The following is a 17,562-nucleotide window of genomic DNA, read 5'->3' as shown; positions in this document are numbered from 1 at the left end:
ATCAATGGTGGAAGTGGCAGGCCGGCCTCAGTTCAGATAAAATGATGATGAGGAGGAGGAGGAGAAGAGTTGGTTTTTATATGCCCCCTTTCTCTACCACTTAAGGAAGAATAGCCTTACAATCACCTTCCCTTCCCCTCCCCACAACGGACTCCCTGTGAGGTAGGTGGGGCTGAGGAGCTCTAAGAGAGCTGTGACTAGCCCAAGGGCACCCAGTTGGCTTCATGTGTAGGAGTGGGGAAACCAACCTGGTTCATCAGATTAGCGTCTGCCGCTCATGTGGGGGAGTGGGGGATCAAACCCGGTTCTCTTGATCAGAGTCCACCACTCCAAACCACCGCTCTTAACCACTACACCATGCTGGCTCTCCAGCACCCTTATACCCCACCCTTCTCCACAGAGTCCAATTGCCAAAGCGGCCATTTTCTCCAGGCGAACGGATCTCTATCCGCTGAAGGCCGGTTGTAATAGCGGGAGATCTCCAGCCACCACCTGGAGGTTGGCCACCCTAACCCCAGCAGTGTTGTTTTCCCTTCCCACCATGCAGAACATCCCAGTGAAAATAGATGTTCAGAACTAGATTTGCACGATGCAAATGAACGCGAGGCGTGGAGATGTCAGGAGGAAAACGCCCTCCTTCTGGCCGCCGTGAAAAGCGGGCCGTGCTTTCCAGATGCTCTCAGCCGGTGGCAGCCGGGGAGCTCGGAAGCGCCAGCTCACTGCGGCGCCTCCCACGCAGCCGAGGCCTGCAATTTGGCCCGAAAAATTAAAGAAAAAAAGAACTGGCCCTCCCTCTCCCCCTTTCCCCGCTTTCCCCCTGTTCACATGTTTTCTCCATGCCTCCGTCTCCAGCTCTCGCTGCTGAGATGAAACCGAGTGGAAACTTCGGATTTGGATGGGCAGAGAGAAAAGGTGGCCTTTGGAGCCCACGCGGCCGCCAAGCCGGCGGAATGAAAATAGGGAGAAAGAATTTACCCCGAAGGGAAGCTCTGTCATTATTCTATTTTGTCCGCGGGGCCTTGCCAACGGTGCCGTGAAGCGGTGGATTCTGGTCTGGAGAACCGGGTTTGATTCCCCACTCCTCCACATGAGCGGCAGATGCCAATCTGGTGATCCTATTGAGATCTACTGACCATGACGAGTAAATGGAGACTCCATGTACAAAGGCAGTCTACCTCTGAATTTTCGGACACTGGCAGTAAACAAGAGGGGAAGGCTTTCGAGTTGCCCTCCATCTGAAACTCAGAAATACTTTTGGCTGATTTCGGTTGGAAACAGAATCCGGGACCAGACAGAACTCCGGCCTGATCCTGCAAGACACATCTTCTTTTCTCTTACATTAACCACTTAAGGGTGTGCTGGGAAACACGAGATCCGAGAAGAGAGACGGGGGCTGTGTACCGCAGCATCCGAAGCACTCAGCTGATAGGATTTCTCATTTTTCTCTGTATGTCAGTGAACAATCCCGTTCGTCTTGTGGGAATGAACAGGGCCCAGCTGCGTTCACCCGGACCACTCGAGCGGCTTCCATAGTTTGGTTTTTGTCCCGCGCTCGTTGAATGAAACCAGATCTCTCCTTCTTCCTTATATAAGCCAGAACGGTGATTAATAACTCAGGGCCTTCCAGTCATTTCTGATGTTTGACTAACTTGTCAGGAAGTCGATTTGTTCTGGTGCGAGGACCGTTTTTCCCGGCGGGGAGCCCCAAAACGCTGCCGCGCTCCCGTGACCAGGGAGCTGAGCGCTCTCGCCGGTTGGAGGGCGGACGGATGTGGCGCGTCGACGCCGCGCCTCCGTCGAGGGGAGACGGAACGTCTCACTCTTGAAATGACAGGCCTCCTGCTAAAGGAAACCAGACGTGGAAGGAGAGGCGCGCTCGGCCAAAGGGAATTCTGGTTTGAAAGGAAGCCAAGCCAACGTGTGCTAGCCTACATGGTTAGAAAACATGATTTGGAGACGTCCAGGATCAGCGAGGCGGACATGTCAGAGTACATACGAATGGATCACAGAGTGTTTGCAGGGTCGAACCCAGGACAGGAGTCCGCTAGTCAACTTCTGACTTCAAGAAGGGCTGTGGCTCAGTGATAGAGCATCTGCTTGGCATGCAGAAGGTCCCAGGTTCAATCCCCGGCATCTCCAGTTAAAGGGACTAGGCAAATAGGTAATGTGAAAGACTTCAGCCTGAGAACCCGGGGAGCTGCTGCGGGTCTGAATAGACGATACTGAGTTTGATATACCCAGGGTCTGATTCAGTAGAAGGCAGCTTCATGTGTTCAAGAAGAAGAGTTGGTTTTTGTATGCTGACTCTCTCTACCACTTAAGGAAGAATCAAACCGGTTTACAATCGCCTTCCCCTCCCCACAACAGACAACCCGTGAGGTAGGTGGGGTTGAGTGAACTCTAAGAGAACTGTGACTAGCCCAAGGTCACCCAGCTGGCTTCATGTGGAGGAGCGGGGAAACCAACCCAGTTCACCAGATTAGAGACTGCTGTTCATGTGGAGGAGTGGGGAATCAAACCCGGTTCACCTAGGGTTGCCAGGTGCACGGTGGTGCCGGGCAAACCCCCAGTAATTTGCCCCTCTGCCCGCCGACCACCTGAGGGTCAGCGGGCAAACGTGTGCGCGGGCGCGCTGCTCTCCTGCCCCAAAAGCTCCCGTCGGAGGAGAGGGGGACCTGGCAACCCTAGGCTCACCAGATTAGAGCACCGCTCCTAACCACCACTCTTAACCACTACACCACACTGGCTCTCCTGCGGCTCCTATGCTGGGTTGGCGAATAAATTCCTATCACTGTGTAGGTGAAAAACCCAGAACACTATGAGGGAATTGAAGGACAAACAATGGGGATGCCCACTAAGCGTGAGAAACAAGAGCAGTCATTTTCAGCACAAAGATCGAATAAGACATTGAGCGAAATATTCATGTCTTAATGGCGCTGCACAGTAAATTCCTTTAAAAACGCCAAAGAGTTGAAAGCCAACCTGTACCCTCCATTATATTAAATGAACCCTCATCTGGTGCCTGGCCATGAGGAGGAAAAACTGGTTATACCAGTGGAAAACTGGCCATTTGGCAAGGCTAAGAGCATCCCCCGAAGATGGCTGTCCATCCTCTTCTTTAACCCTTTCGGCAAAGGAGAGCTCACGCACCCAGATTATGCAATAAGTTACTCCACGCCTTGTGGCTCTTGCTGCAGCTGACCTCAAAATGGTTTCTACCCTTGGTTTGCATGTTTTGCGTGGCGTTCCCCAGAACTGCTTCTCTCCATGCCACAACTCCTGGAGCACGTTGGTTCCCGCTATCATTATCACCACAGTTTCTCGGAGAGGATTATGTAACTGCGTTCTCTAGCTTGGCAACCCTGGAAGGCGAGGTTGCGGAAACGTTTGCCAAACAACGTGCGAGGTGAGGGCGGAGCGACCACACACCTTCACGTGGCTCTGTCTGACGGTTGATGCTGAGGTTGCCTCCGAAGGGCATGCTAGTCAAGCGTCTGATTCATCTTCACGAGAGTTTGCGGGATGTCACCGTCTTCTTTCCCGAGGCAGGTTATGCTAGCCAGACTGGAGATGAGTTTCCAAGCTCGAGGAGAGACTGTAGATCTTCGAGACCAGCTTTGCGCCTTCTTTATGGGAAACCAGGGGGCATCTCCAGGGTTCTGACCCAGTTGGATTACAAAACAAGGACCCATGTTGGAAACGTCTTAGCTGTATCAGATGGGGCACAGGTTCTCCTGTTTAAGGTACAACTAATTCTTGTGTGCGTGTTAAGTGCCGTCAAGTCGCTTCCGACTCATGGCAACCCTATGGATCAATGTCCTCCAAAACGTCCTATCTTTGATAGCCTTGCTCAGATCTTGCAGACTGAGGGCTGTGGTTTCCTTTATAGAGTCAATCCCTCCCTTGTTGGGTATCCCTCTTTTCCTACCACCCTCAACTTTTCCTAGCATGATTGTCTTTTCCAGTGACTCTTGTCTTCTCATAAGGTGGCCAAAGTATGATAGCCTCCGTTTAGTCATTTTAGCTTCTAGGGTCAGTTCAGGCTTGATTTGGTCAATAACCCACTAATTTTTTTATGCTCCCAAATAATACCGGCCTATTGGAAATGTCTTCTACCGTCTGTCTGCCTATCTGTCTCTTTGTTATGGATTCTTCTTTTACTTTCCAGGCACGGGTCTGATTAACAGCTTACAGTCCCAACTTGATTGCTGCAAGTTAACCGCTAAAAAGATTTGTCTAGAACTATGTGGAAGCCACCACAGAGATCTGTGGGTTCCCTTATCATGAAATTCTGTCCTGCATTTTCCCGGCTAGATCCCTGAAATCTAGAGTTGGTTTTGTTTTTTTCTCACCCCTAGTCTTTTTTACTGGAGAATTCATGTTCTGATTTTGCTTGTCACTTGCGCGAATTGAAACCATGTTCCTTTATCGTTGTACTGTCTTATGTTTCCTTGCGCGGAATTTCCCACTTAAAATGAACATGTTTTCCAATTTTGTTTGTTTCAGACCGTTTTGGTCTGTAGTAGAAGAGCTAGAATCGAGTCCAGTGGCACCTCAGAGACCTCAGCGAGATTTTTTGGTGTGTAAGCTTTTGAGAAAAAAGGGAGCTTTGACTCTCAAAAGCTTATCCCACAAAAATCTTGTTTGTTTCTAAGGTGCTACAGGACTTGATTTTAACCTAAAACTAATCCATGTGATATGTGATCATCCATATAAATTATTGGTGTTGTGTATAAATTGCATATAAAAACAAAGCAAGGTATGTACGCAATATAAATGTAGACAAGGGGCTTTGGTCAAGAACCCCGTCACCTATTGTGCCACAGTAGGGTTGGATTGCCATGGAGGGATGAATTGCCCTCCATCTTTGAAGGGCCATCTTTGATGCTGGCAGTCTTTGAGCGGCGGCTGGACAAACACTTGTCAGGGATGCTCTAGACCAGTGGTTCCCAAACTTTTCGGGCCACCATCCCCTTGGTTCCACAAACTCAACCCCAGCGCCCCCTTCCCTATCCTATAAAAAGCATCATTCAAAATAGGGGCTTGCATGACTCACTAAAGAAGATAATAACAATGCAATTTCAAAACAGTGACAGTTAATTGCACGTCTATTCAAAATCAAATTAAAACTTTTTAGTTGAAATTTATTCAACAAAACTGATGAACTTGATCCAGTGGTACCAGCTCTTCAAAGTCTGGAAGAAAATTCTGATTGTTTCCACCCAATTTGCCAGCATGGTGCCATAGCTTGATCAATTGCAAATTAGTGAACAACACAGTTGAAGGGGGCCCACCTCTAGTGCCCCCCTGCTGCCCCCTTGCCTCTTAGTGTCCCCCTAGGTAATCTCACCCCCCAGGGGTGGTATTACCCACTTTGGGAACCACTGCTCTAGACCAAAGCTTCTTAAACTGTGGTCCACAACCCCATATGGGGTCACAAAAAATGTGGGGGGTCGCAAAAAATTTGGCAACAGTAAAAGGTTTCTTTATGATTTGTTATCAGTAAATGTTTGATTTGTATACCTATTTTATGTACCTATATACCCGGGGTCGTGTAAAAATTTCTCGGGCGAAAAGGGGTCGCGAGTGGGAAAAGTTTAAGAAGCCCTGCTCTAGACTGATTGAGCAGGGGTTGGACTAGATGGCCTCTATGGCCCCTTTCAACTCTATGGCCATTTATTCATGGTGAATTTTGATGCTCACTCAAAGCTTTTTTTTTAAATGCAACTTTAAAAATGCCTATTCACGGTCCCCGACGCAAAAGGAGAAATTCCACCCCCACCGCTCGCCTCCTCCTTTGTTCCTGTTAGCATAGTCATTAGCATGTGCATAGCTAATGCGCCGCTGTTGTTTTGCATGGTTCTTTGAGGAGGATTCTTCGAGGCAAACACCAAAGATTGCGTTAAGCGGGCTCTTTAGTAATGCGAAGCAGGTATGCGCCAAAGCGGTTCAGCATGTAAAATTCAAAAAAACATGCGGGGCAATTCTGCCTGGAACGTGCTGCAAATTACCATGAATAAATAGCCTATGATTCTGTTATTCTACCTTCCCCTGGAATGAGCCCCGTAACCACAGGACTTTTGTCATCAACAAAAAAGACTTCTCTTGACAACGTCAGGTCTTCTTATGAAGTCCTTGCCCTGGTTTCAAACTCTGTGACGTCATGTTCACCGTTTTAAATGCATTTCAAAATGTATTGTCTTTTCTTTGCCAGCCTTGAGTCCTTTTCCAAAAGCGGAAAGGCGGCTGGTTAATGTTTTCCATAACTATCAGTAGTAGGAAGAAGAAGTTGGCTTTTATATGCCGACTTTCTCTACCAGTAGTGGTTAGGAGCCGTGGACTCTAATCTGGAGAACTGGGTTGGTTTTCCCACTCCTATACATGAAGCCAGCTGGGTGACTTTGGGCCAGTCACAGTTCTCTTAGAGCTCTCTCCGCCCCACCTACCTCACAGGGTGTCTGTTGTGGGGAGAGGGAGGGAAGGTGATTGTAAGCCGGTTTGAGACTCCTTAAAAGTAGAGAAAACCAGGGTATAAAAACCAACTCTTCTTCTTCTTCTACCTTGAGGAGAAGAGCACCTTGCCTGAGGTGACAAAATGCTTTGAACCAGCCCTGGTTGTCAACGCTGTGATCCGGTTCCGGATATTTTTAAAGGGCTTCCTCCTCTGCCATTTCTGTCCTTGTTCTATTAATTCCATTCCCGCCTCGCCATCCAGTTTTTGGTCTTGGGGCTGTGGCAGATACCCATCTTTGCCACCTTGTGGAGCATGCCCATTTAGACCGATGAATTCCCTGTAGCCTCCAGGGGCCTTTTCTGTCCTTCTTAGCCATCTTCTGGTGCCTCCGTTTATCCTCCAAGACCTTCTAGCTGCAGCATCTGGGTTGTATCGCTTCAGATGGGGGGGGCTCACGCAATTGAATGCTCCTCTGTACAAAAGCCATCCCCCCGCATTGAGAAATCTAGCCTATAATCTTGACATGCTAGTTTTTGTGTGTGAGGGGAGGTAGGGATAGGTGTTGAAGAACATTCAGTTATGGGTCCCTCCACCAGCAGTCCAAAGTGATATAGCCCTAATACAAGCAGACTTCTTTAGGCAATCACTCGGCTTTCCTCTCTCATTCCTGTCCACCCACACCTTCCGTCGCAGCCCCAAATCTTGTCTTCTGTTTCTGATTAAAGGAGTCGCTATCTAGGTCTACCACAGGAATGATCGCCTGGAAGTGGCTTCTGGATGACTGTATTTCCAGAGCAGAGTAGGTTTCACCTAGGAATGGTCTTCTCTTCAAAGTCCTGGTTTCCTTTATCGGGCCAATGATTCCTCTCATCCGGTGTTTCGCCCCCAGACCATCAGGGTTGCCAACTTCCAGGTACTAGCTGGAGATCTCCTCCCTGCTATTTCAACTGATCTCCAGCATACAGAGATCAGTTCCCCTGGAGAAAATGGCCGTTTTGGCAATTGGACTCTATGGCACTGAAGTCCCTCCCCTCCCCGAACCCCGCCCTCCTCTGACTCTGCCCCAAAAACCTCCCGCCGGTGGCGAAGAGGGACCTGGCAACCCTAGTTCTAAAGCAGAGGTGTCAAACATAAGGCCTGCGGGCCAGATCCAGCCCCTTGAGAGCTCTTATCTGGCCTGCAAGCCAGCCAAGGCACTCTTGATCTGGGCTGGCATGGCCCGGCCTGACCAAGTGACATTTATGTCATATCCACCCCTCGTAACAACTGAGTTCGACACCCCTGTTCTAAAGTTAATGTGGGCTGTTGCTTTTCCGCTTGGTTTTTAAGTAATGCGGGGTGGAGTCTGTGGACTGAGGTGTGGGGAGCCGATGCATTAAATGCGGCGTGTGGTGTAGTGGTTAAGAGCGGTGGTTTGCAGCGGTGGACTCTAATCTGGAGAGGTTCCCCACTCCTCCACATGAGCAGCTGACGCTAATCTCGTGAACCGGGTTGGTTTCCCCACTCCTCCACATGAAGCCAGCTGGGTGACCTTGGGCTAGTCACAGTTCTCTTAGAGCTCTCTCAGCCTCACCTACCTCACAGGGTGTCTGTTGTGGGGAGGGGAAGGGATTGTAAGCCAGTTTGATTCTTCCTTAAGTGGTAGAGAAAGTCGACATATAAAAACCAACTCTTCTCCTCCTCCTCCTCCTCCTCTTCCTCCTCCTCCTTTTCATAACATTTGGTAGTAGGAGGGGTTGTGCCTGATAGCCTTTGATGGTCCCTGCTGACTCCATAGGGTTGCCAACCCCCAGGTGGGGCCTGGAGATCTCCTGGAATGACAGCTCACCTCCAAACTATCAAGATCAGTTTCCCTGGAGAAAACGGCTGCCTTGAAGGGTGGACTCTACGGCATTCTAGCCTGCTGAGTTCCCTCCCCTCCCCAAACCCTACCTTTTTCATGCAAGGTTGCTAGGTCCCCCCTGACCACCGGTGGGAGATGGGAGGTAGGGTTTCCAGATCCAGTTTGGGAAACTCCTGGAGATTTGGGGATTGAGCCTGGGGAGGGCAGGGACCTTTGTGGGGTACAATGCCACAGAGTCCACCTCCCCAAAGCATCCCTTTTCTCCAGGCGAATTTATCTCCATAGTCTGGAGATTGAGCTGCAATTCCAGAAGATCCCCAGGTCCCACCTGGAGGCCTGCATCCCTATTCCCAGACTCCACCCCCAAATCGCCAGGAATTTCCGAACCCAGATTTGGCAACCATATTTTGGCCCCAAACCTCGAAGTTACCCGTCCCCCCCCTCAGATCAGCCTAGTATCGCTTTCCAGCTCCTCAGGATGCCTCCTCTTTTCCTTTCCTTCCAGGGCGACGATAGATGAGGTGGAAACAGATGTTGTGGAAATAGAAGCCAAGCTTGACAAGGTAAGAGAAGAACATGGTGTGTGAGCCGGTGGGAAAGAGGCTTTTAATCCTTTCGAGACCCAGGGCCAGCCCTACCCTGAGGCAGGAAGAGCCTCGCGCGCTAAGGTCATTGACGCATGGGAGTTTTACCTGAGGTTCGTTGCTGGCTGAAGAGCCCCGTGGTGCAGAGCTGTCAGCCGCAGTACTGCAGCCCAAGCTCTGCTCACGACCTGAGTTCGATCCCGGTGGAAGTCGGTTTCAGGTAGCCGGCTCAAGGTTGACTCAGCCTTCCAGCCTTCCGAGGTCGGGAAAATGAGTACCCAGCTTGCTGGGGGTAAAGGGAAGACCACTGGGGAAGGCAACTGCAAACCACCCCATAAACAAAGTCTGCCATGGAAACGTAAGGATATGACGTCACCCCATGGGTCAGAAATGACTCGGTGCTTGCACAGGGGACCTTTACCTTTTTTCGTTGCTGGCTGGACCCACACTTTCTTGATGGGAATCTATGCACCAGCAGTCCCACAAGGTGTCTGTTGTGGGCAGAGGAAGGGAAGGAGATTGTAAACCGGTTTGATTCTCCTTAAAAGGTAGAGAAAATTGGTATATAAAAACCAACTCTTCTTCTTCTCTCTCAACCTAATCAACTTCACAGGGTTGTTGTCAAAGTAAAATTTTGGAGAGGGACCACGTAAGCACGTTGAACTCCGTAGAGGCAGGGCTGGGAGCATTAGAAAGCAAATTAAAATAAACTAAACAACATTTGCTTTTCATAATTTATGGTTTATCCATAATTTAGAACTATGCTGCTCAAGATTTATGAATCGAGGAGGTTTTAAGGGATAAAGGAAAGGAGAGATGTGTGTTCCAGCTTTTTCGCAGTTTTTTTGTGATTTGTGTTTTAGAGACTCCCTCAACTTATTTGTTTTCCTTTCGTATTTGGGGTGCTAGAAACCTTTTTTCAAAATGGCTTTAGGTTCTAAAATTTACATCTGCATAGTTGTGCAGAAATGGAAACAGTAGAGATACCTGAATAACAAAATGCAGCCGCTGCCCTCTGCTTTTGCGTTAAGACAGGATTTGCCTCCCTGGGACAGACCAAGATACTTGTGTTTCCAACTGTGGACAGCCAGAAACATCCCTAAGCATTTTATCTGCTCACATGAAGACATGAAGCTGCCTTCTACTGAATCAGACCCTTGGTGCATCAAAGTCAGTATTGTCTACTCACATCAGCAGTGCCTCTCCAGGGTCACAGGCAGGGGTCTTTCACATCATCTTCTTGCCTGGTTCCTTTAACTGGAGATGCTGGGGATTGAACCTGGGACCTTCTGCATGCCAAGCAGATGCTCTACCACTGAGCCCTTCACCAAAAATGTCTTACACATCACCTACTTGCCTAATCCTTTTAACTGGAGATGCCTGGGATTGAACCTGGGACCAAGCAGATGCTCTACCACCGAGCCACAGCCCCTCTCAATCAGTGAATGCAGAGTGGATGGCCCAGGCTAGCCCGATCTCGTCAGATCTCAGAAGCTAAGCAGGGTCGGTCCTGGTTAGTACGTGGATGGGAGACCATCAAGGAATACCAGGGTCACTGTGCCGAGGCAGGCCATGGCAAACTACCTCCGCTTGTCTCTTGCCTTGAAAACCCTACTGGGTTACCATAAGAAGGTGCAGAAAAGAGCAACCAAAAGGATCAGGGGGCTAGAGCAACTGTCCTATGAGGAAAGCGGGGAGGGGCTGTGGCTCAGTGGTAGAGCATCTGCTTCATGTGAGCAGATAAAATGCTTAGGGATGTTTCTGGCTGTTCACAGTTGGAAAGACCTCTGCCTGAGACCCTGGAGAGCTGCTGCCGGTCTGAATAGACAATACTGACTGATGGACCAAGGGGCTGATTCAGTATAAGGCAGCTTCATGTGTTCATAGATTCGTTGATTAAAAGACATTTTTTGAATAAGGGCTATGGCTCAGTGGTAGAGCATCTGCTTGGTATGCAGAAGGTCCCAGGTTCAATCCCCAGCATCTCCAGTTAAAGGGACTAGGCAGGTAGGTGATGGGAAAGACCCCTGCCTGAGACCCTGGAGAGCTGCTGCTGGTCTGAGTAGACAATACTGACTTTGATGGACCAAGGAGCTGATTCAGTATAAGGGAGCTTCATGTGTTCATGTGATCCAGCTGTGGCCGCCACCGTCCTCCCATATTCCATAATGGGCAGCTCGTGACAGCAAATTCCAGGCCTGCAATTGCTTTCCTTTTTCCGCTCTCTTGAGGCTGGGAGGCTGGGCTTGGCTTTTGGCAGCCACGGGCTGCGCCAGCAGCTGTTTCCAGGCCGCTGTCCCTGTCCAGATGCCAAAGATCATATCCCCAGCTGTGCGTCCACGCATACCTTTTAACGCTGGGCTTCCTGAGGCCAACGTTCGTCTTCCTTCAGGACAGAAGAAGAGCCCGGCTGGATCAGTTCAAAGAGTTGTCCCTGTGTGGCACCTGATTTCCCACGGTGGCCAAAGAGATGCCCCTGGGAAGGCAAACCCACACAAACCTCCCCTGGGCTGGACCAGGGTCGCCAACCTCCAGGTGGGATCTGGAGATCTCCCAGAATTGCAACTGATCTCCAGGCCATGGAGATAAGGTTGCTAGGTCCCTCTTCTCCTCCAGCGGGAAGTTTTTGGGGTGGAGCCTGAGGAGGGCATGGTTTGGGGAGGGGAGGGACTTCAGTGCCATAGAGTCCAATTGCCAAAGCGGCCATTTTCTCCAGGGGAACTGATTTCTATCGGCTGGAGACCAGTTGTAATAGCAGGAGATCTCCTGCCACCACCTGGAGGTTGGCAACCCTACTCTAAATTCAAGAATAAATCCCCCATGCAGAGTTTTGAGAATTCAGATGGGGAAAAGGTGCATCTAGGCAGTGGCAAATCCAAAGCAAAACCTTCCATGCATAAATGGCCTTTTGCCCCAAAGACTGAAAAGCGTTCCAAGGCAGAGCTGGGAACATACGAGGCCCTGAACACAGATGTTTGCGTCCCGTGCTCTTCTTGTTCCCATAATCTGGCAAGGCGAGAGGGGATGCTGGCAAGCAGACCTGCGCTGTTGCGTCTGGTTCCAGATGCAGCTCCCGGTCACATCTGGCACCCAGATGTACACCAGTGGGGTTTGGAACGAGCCTCTGGAAGGAGCCTCGCTCTGCAACGTGGCGGTTTCTCCTTCACACACACACACACACCGCAATGCTTATGCGCGAGAAGGAACAAGCAGTGAGCTTTTGCTTGCCACACGCTTGGGAGAAAGGGGATGGGGGCCTGCATCAAGAACCAAGCCCACGCTTTCAAAATTATTATCCAAATTGGCGTCGGTCATAGGAAATATCCACCTATACCGACGGAAGGAGCAACACAGAGGTCAGACAGACAGGGGAACCGCCAAGAACCATCCCTGACCATGCAAGTACAGCCTAGGGGTGCCAGCTCTGAGTTGAAAAATTCTTGGATATTTGGGGGTGAAGCCAACCTCCAGGTACTAGCTAGAGATCTCCCGCTATTGCAACTGATCTCCCGGTGACAGAGATCAGTTCCTTTGGAGAAAAGGGCCGCTTTGGCAATTGGGCTCTATGGCATTGAAGTCTTTCCCCTCCCCAAACCCCTCCCTCCTCAGGCTCCACCCCCAAAACCTCCAGGTGTTTCCCAACCTGGAGCTGGCAACCCTCGTCTCCCCCCAACTTAGTCCAATGCACTTTATCCCCATAGATCTGAATTGTACCCCAGCGGACAAGTGAAGTACCTTGATCTGGGTTGTGGTGTGTTATCGCTGTGCCTGTTTCTGTCTGATTTCTCGTCTCTCTTCTCTCTCAGCTGGTGAAGCTATGCAGCAATATGATAGATGCCGGCAAGGCCTACATCATCACAAACAAGCATTTTGTCGGCGGAGTCCGGGACCTCTCCCAGCAATGCAAGAAAGACGAAATGATCTCGGTAAGCTCTGGCAGGGCTCGCAGCATCGAAACAAGTAGTACCCCTGAGCATGTGCAGAGCCTACTTTATCGGCTCTGTTTATACCCCCCTTTTCCCCCCAAGGGGGACTCAAAGCAGCTTACTTTGTTCTCTTCTATTCCGTTTCCTCCTCACAACGACCCTGTGCGGTAGGTTAGGCTAAGAGTGTGTGACTGGGCCAAGGTCACCCAGTGAGTTTCCGTGGTAGAATGGGGATTCGAACCTGGTTCTCCGAGATCTTAGCCTGACACTCTTGGAATTTCATAGAATCATAGATTCTATTAAATGATTCTGTGATTCGAACCTGGTTCTCCCAGATCTTACTCTGAATTTCAAAGCTATTCTTGTCTTTCAGTCAGTTCTGGGGGGTTAGTAGCAGAGGGGACGTGGGAATCTTTCCCCGGGGGGTGGGTGGGAAATAAGTAGTCGTAATACTGATAAAAGATTTCGAGGTGGTGCAGTACAAAGCAGAGGGTGTGGGGAATGTGTGAAAACCTCCTCACTGACCAAATAGGGCTATTCTTTAAAAAATAATACGACTATTAGGCTTATGTCTACATTCATATGTACCCCTACGATTCTGTTATCCAGATGAAACGTATACATAAAGGCACTGAATTGGACATTCAAATGTATGCAAATGATCCGGCCTGCTGCATGAAAAACAGCATAAACGTCTCTTTCGCAAATCCCTCGTTCTCTTATGATTGCGGCTGTTTCCAAAACAGCGTGGATCTGGTAGTTCTGGCTAAGCACAGAGCGAGGATCCCTCGCTAGCTAAAAATATCCGAGGAGCTCGATGCCTCGAGGAATCGTGTTGTTTCTGAAAAGCCAGAAAGCAGAGATGATGCGTCTGAAGTAGGTCAGCAGGCATCCGTTTATTTGGGAAGGGAGGATAAACCCTCGGAGAGGGAGGGGAGGCGGGTGGAAGGAGAAGAAGAAGAAGGGTTGGTTTTTATATGCCGACTTTCTCTACCATTTAAGGAAGAATCCAACCGGCTTACAATCACCTTCCCTTCCCCTCCCCACAACAGACACCCTGTGAGGTAGGTGGGGCTGAGAGAGCTCTAAGAGAGCTGTGACTAGCCCAAGTTCACCCAGCTGGCTTCATGTGTAGGAGGGGGAAACAAATCCAGTTCACCAGATTAGCCTCCACCGCTCCTGTAGAGGCATGGGGAATCGAACCCGGTTCTCCAGATTAGAGTCCACCGCTCCAAACCACCACTCTTAACCACTACACCACACTGGCAGAAGAAGCATTGGGGCAGGGAGCGAGAGGGGGCTTTCAGAGCAGTGGTTCGAAGAACCAGAGCTACATGTTCACTGATGTGCCGAAGCATCATGTTCTTTTTGGAACATGCCGTACTCCCCTCGGTCTGAAGAAGGCTTGCGCAAAGGGGCTCAGCGTCTTTTCATAATAACACCTAGCGTCTTTACAGAGCGTTCAAGTGTCCCACGCACATTATCGCAGTCACCTTTTAAGTCAGCCTTGTAAGGTAGGCCTAGAATATCACTATCCCCATACTGCAGATGGGGAAAACTGAGGATGAGAGAGAGAGAGAGTGGTTCGCCTAAGGCCACCGGCTGAATTTGTGGTTGAGCTTTGAGCAAATGTCTTTCTGAATCAGCTCGTTCTCTTAGAGAGCCAGCAGGGTGTAGTGGTTAAGAGTGGTGGTTTGGAGCGGTGGACTCTGATCTGGAGAGCTGGGTTTGATTCCTCACTCCTCCACAGGAGTGGCAGACTCTAATCGGGAGAACTGGGTTAGTTTCCCCACTCCTCCACATGAAGCCAGCTGGGTGACCTTGGGCTAGTCACAGCTCTCTTAGAGCTCTCCCATCCCCACCTACCTCACAAGGTGTCTGTTGTCGGGAGGGGAAGGGAAGGTGATTGTAAGCCGGTTTGATTCTTCCATAAGTGGTAGAGAAAATCGGCATATAAAAACCAACTCTTCTTCTTCTTCTTCTTCTTCTTCTTCTTCTTCTTCTCCTCCTCCTCCTCCTCTCACTGGCTCATTTAGAAATGCTCCCACCCTTCCTTACAATTAGCCCCTTTCAATTACAGCATTATTACCCGCCCTTCTGCGGACGAACCCAGGGCTGTGTATCTGGTGGTGTTCTCACAACAGCCCTGTGAGGTAGATTAGCTGGAAAGTGAAGAGCCAACTCAGTGAGCTTCATGGCCAGCTAGGATGTGAACTCAGGTGTCTGCTACCCATGCTCAGCTCTGCCCCTTTACTCCAGGGGTTGGTTGACTTCACATCTTTTGTAGTGTCTTTCCTCGACAGGCAAGATGGGTATCAAGGAGTGAACTCTTTTTCTCAAAAAGCTGGTCTGGCCGGATTGGGGCTTGACAGTGTAGGTTTGGCTCCACCGCTTGTTCGTCTTTCTGACTGAGTCTTTCCTCTCTTCCATCCGCAGGAATGCCTGGAGAAGTTTGGAGACAGCCTCCAGGAGATGGTTAACTACCACATGGTGAGCACCCCCTTCTGCAAGGCTTTTCGACTGCTTTTGGCTACACCGGAACGCAGAGGTTTTCATAGAATCATAGAGTTGGAAGGGACCACCAGGGTCATCTAGTCCAACCCTCTGCACAATTCAGGAAATTCACAACTACCTCCCACCCACCCCCACACACACACCCAGTGGACCCTACCCCATGCCCAGAAGATGGCCTAGATGGCCTCCCTCTCATGATCAGCCTAAGGTCATAGAATCAGCATTGCTGACAGATGACCATCTAACCTCCAGGGAAGGAGAGCTTACCACCTCCCAAGGAAGCCTGTTCCACTGAGGAACCACTAACTGTTAGAAAATTCTTCGTAATGTCTAGACGGAAACTCTTTTGATTGAATTTCAACCCGTTGGTTCTGGTCTGACCTTCTGGGGCAAGAGAAAACAATTCGGCACCCTCCTCTTTATGACAGCCCTTCAAGTACTTGAAGATGGTTATCATATCCCCTCTCAGTCTTCTCCTCTGCAGGCTAAACATACTCAGCTCCTTCAAGCTTTCCTCACAGGACTTGGTCTCCATACCCCTCACCATCTTTGTTGCCCTCCTCTGGACACGTTCCACCTTGTCTACATCCTTCTTAAATTGCGGTGCCCAAAACTGAACACAGTACTCTAGGTGAGGTCTAACCAGAGCAGAGCAAAGCGATACCATCCCTTCAAATTGCACACCCAATGTTACCAGATCTTGAGAGCTACTTTGCCCGAACAGCCCAAAATCCGTATAGTCCAGGGGTCGTCTCTGTGACAGGGGCCAGCCAAACACCCTAGGGGACTGTCTCCTATTGTCTATCTCAGCTACTGGGTCTGCCAACCTCCAGGTGGGGACAGGAAATCTGCCGGATTATACCTGACCTCCATTCTACAGAGATCAGTTCCTCTGGAGAAAATGCAAGGCACACGCTTCTCTCCCAGCAGTGGCCCCACCCAGGTTGTCAGCATCAATTTATTTGTTTGTTTAAGTACTTTATTTCTACCCAGCCTGTTTGCTTCTGCTGGAAACTTTCTAGGTGGCCTCAGAATTCATTTGCATTTTGCATTTAGATCCCACTTTTCTCCCCAAAGGGGATTTGGACCAGCTTCGAACATTGTTTTCCCCTCCTCATTTTCTCACAACAACCACCCTGTGAGGTAGGTTGCCAGCTTGGAAGGCTTGAAGAGGGGAGTGGCATGTTCATGGAGGAGAGGGCTATTCGTGGCTACTAGTCAAAATGGATACTAGTCATGATGCACACCTATTCTCTCCAGGATCAGAGGAGCAGGTCTATGATATGAGGTGCTTTGGAATACAGGCAGGACAATGCTGCTGCAGTCGTCTTGACTGTGGGACCACCAAGGGAGTCCAGGGTTGCTACACCGAGGCAGGCAATGGCAAACCACTTCTGTTTGTCTCTGCCCTGACCTGGATGGCCCAGGCTAGCCCGATCTCATCCGATCTCGGAAGCTAAGCAGGGTCAGCCCTGGTTAGTCTTTGGATGGGAGACCACCAAGGAAGTCCAGGGTTGCTCCGGAGAGGCAGGCAATGGCAAACCACCTCTGTTCATCTCTTGCCTTAAAAACCCTCCGGCGTCTCCATAAGTCAGCTGCGACTTGACGACCCTTTCTGTGCATTACTACGCCCGTCGCAATCCGCTTGCATAGTTCTGCTGTTGCTACTGCAGAGTTCGGTCATCATTTTTACAGTTATGAGCAAGAAGGGATGATAAAGCAACGCTCGCTTTTTCGAATATCGGCTGTGACTTTGGACCACCCCCTCTAGGGACTCTTGCCCTTCTTACGGCTGTTCCGCAGAAGCTGCTGAGTTATCTCTCAGATGAGGAATCTCGACTGTGGCCAGACGCCTCCAGACAGAGGGGGCGGACAGCTAAGCACAGTTGCAGCTTTCTTGGGGAGGGAAAGGGAAGATTTTTGTTTTTAGTGCTGGCAGATCAGGAATGACAAGGCACGTTTCTCACCCTCATTTGACATTTTCAGTCAAGCACAGGAGATCCCTGGCGGGCTGTTAAATGCTGAGGGTCCCCCTGCATAAAATCAATGACCATGAGGAGGGTCTAGAACATTTCCTTCCCCACCACTCTGAAAGGTCAAGGAAAAACAGGACACCCAGTCTTGGATTTTCAATCTTTGAGGAAGAAAAAGAGGAAGAAGAGGAAGAGGAAGAAGAAGAGGAGGAGGAGGAGGAGAAGAGTTGGTTTTTATATGCTGACTTTCTCTACCACTTAAGGAAGA

At 49.9% G+C, this 17,562-nt stretch overlaps 2 protein-coding genes across 2 annotated transcripts in view; both read left to right on the top strand.

Moving 5' to 3' along the window:
* INTS11 (integrator complex subunit 11) overlaps positions 1–14,907 on the top strand; it is a 130,497-nt gene extending 115,590 nt beyond the window's left edge. The window contains exon 18 of the mRNA XM_056864839.1: positions 14,897–14,907. The gene's annotated coding sequence lies outside the window, so the exon portion shown is untranslated. The remainder of the gene's footprint in view (positions 1–14,896) is intronic.
* The window catches only part of ACAP3 (ArfGAP with coiled-coil, ankyrin repeat and PH domains 3), a 121,004-nt gene that overhangs the window by 49,095 nt on the left and 54,347 nt on the right, over positions 1–17,562 (top strand). The window contains exons 2-4 of the mRNA XM_056864841.1: positions 8,803–8,860; positions 12,688–12,807; positions 15,244–15,297. Of these exons, the coding sequence (XP_056720819.1) occupies positions 8,803–8,860; positions 12,688–12,807; positions 15,244–15,297 (232 nt within the window). The remainder of the gene's footprint in view (positions 1–8,802; positions 8,861–12,687; positions 12,808–15,243; positions 15,298–17,562) is intronic.

This window comes from Euleptes europaea, chromosome 19 (genome assembly GCF_029931775.1).
Source record: "Euleptes europaea isolate rEulEur1 chromosome 19, rEulEur1.hap1, whole genome shotgun sequence".
NCBI classification, from domain to species: Eukaryota; Metazoa; Chordata; class Lepidosauria; order Squamata; family Sphaerodactylidae; genus Euleptes; species Euleptes europaea.
This window is presented reverse-complemented; position numbering and strand designations above follow the sequence as displayed.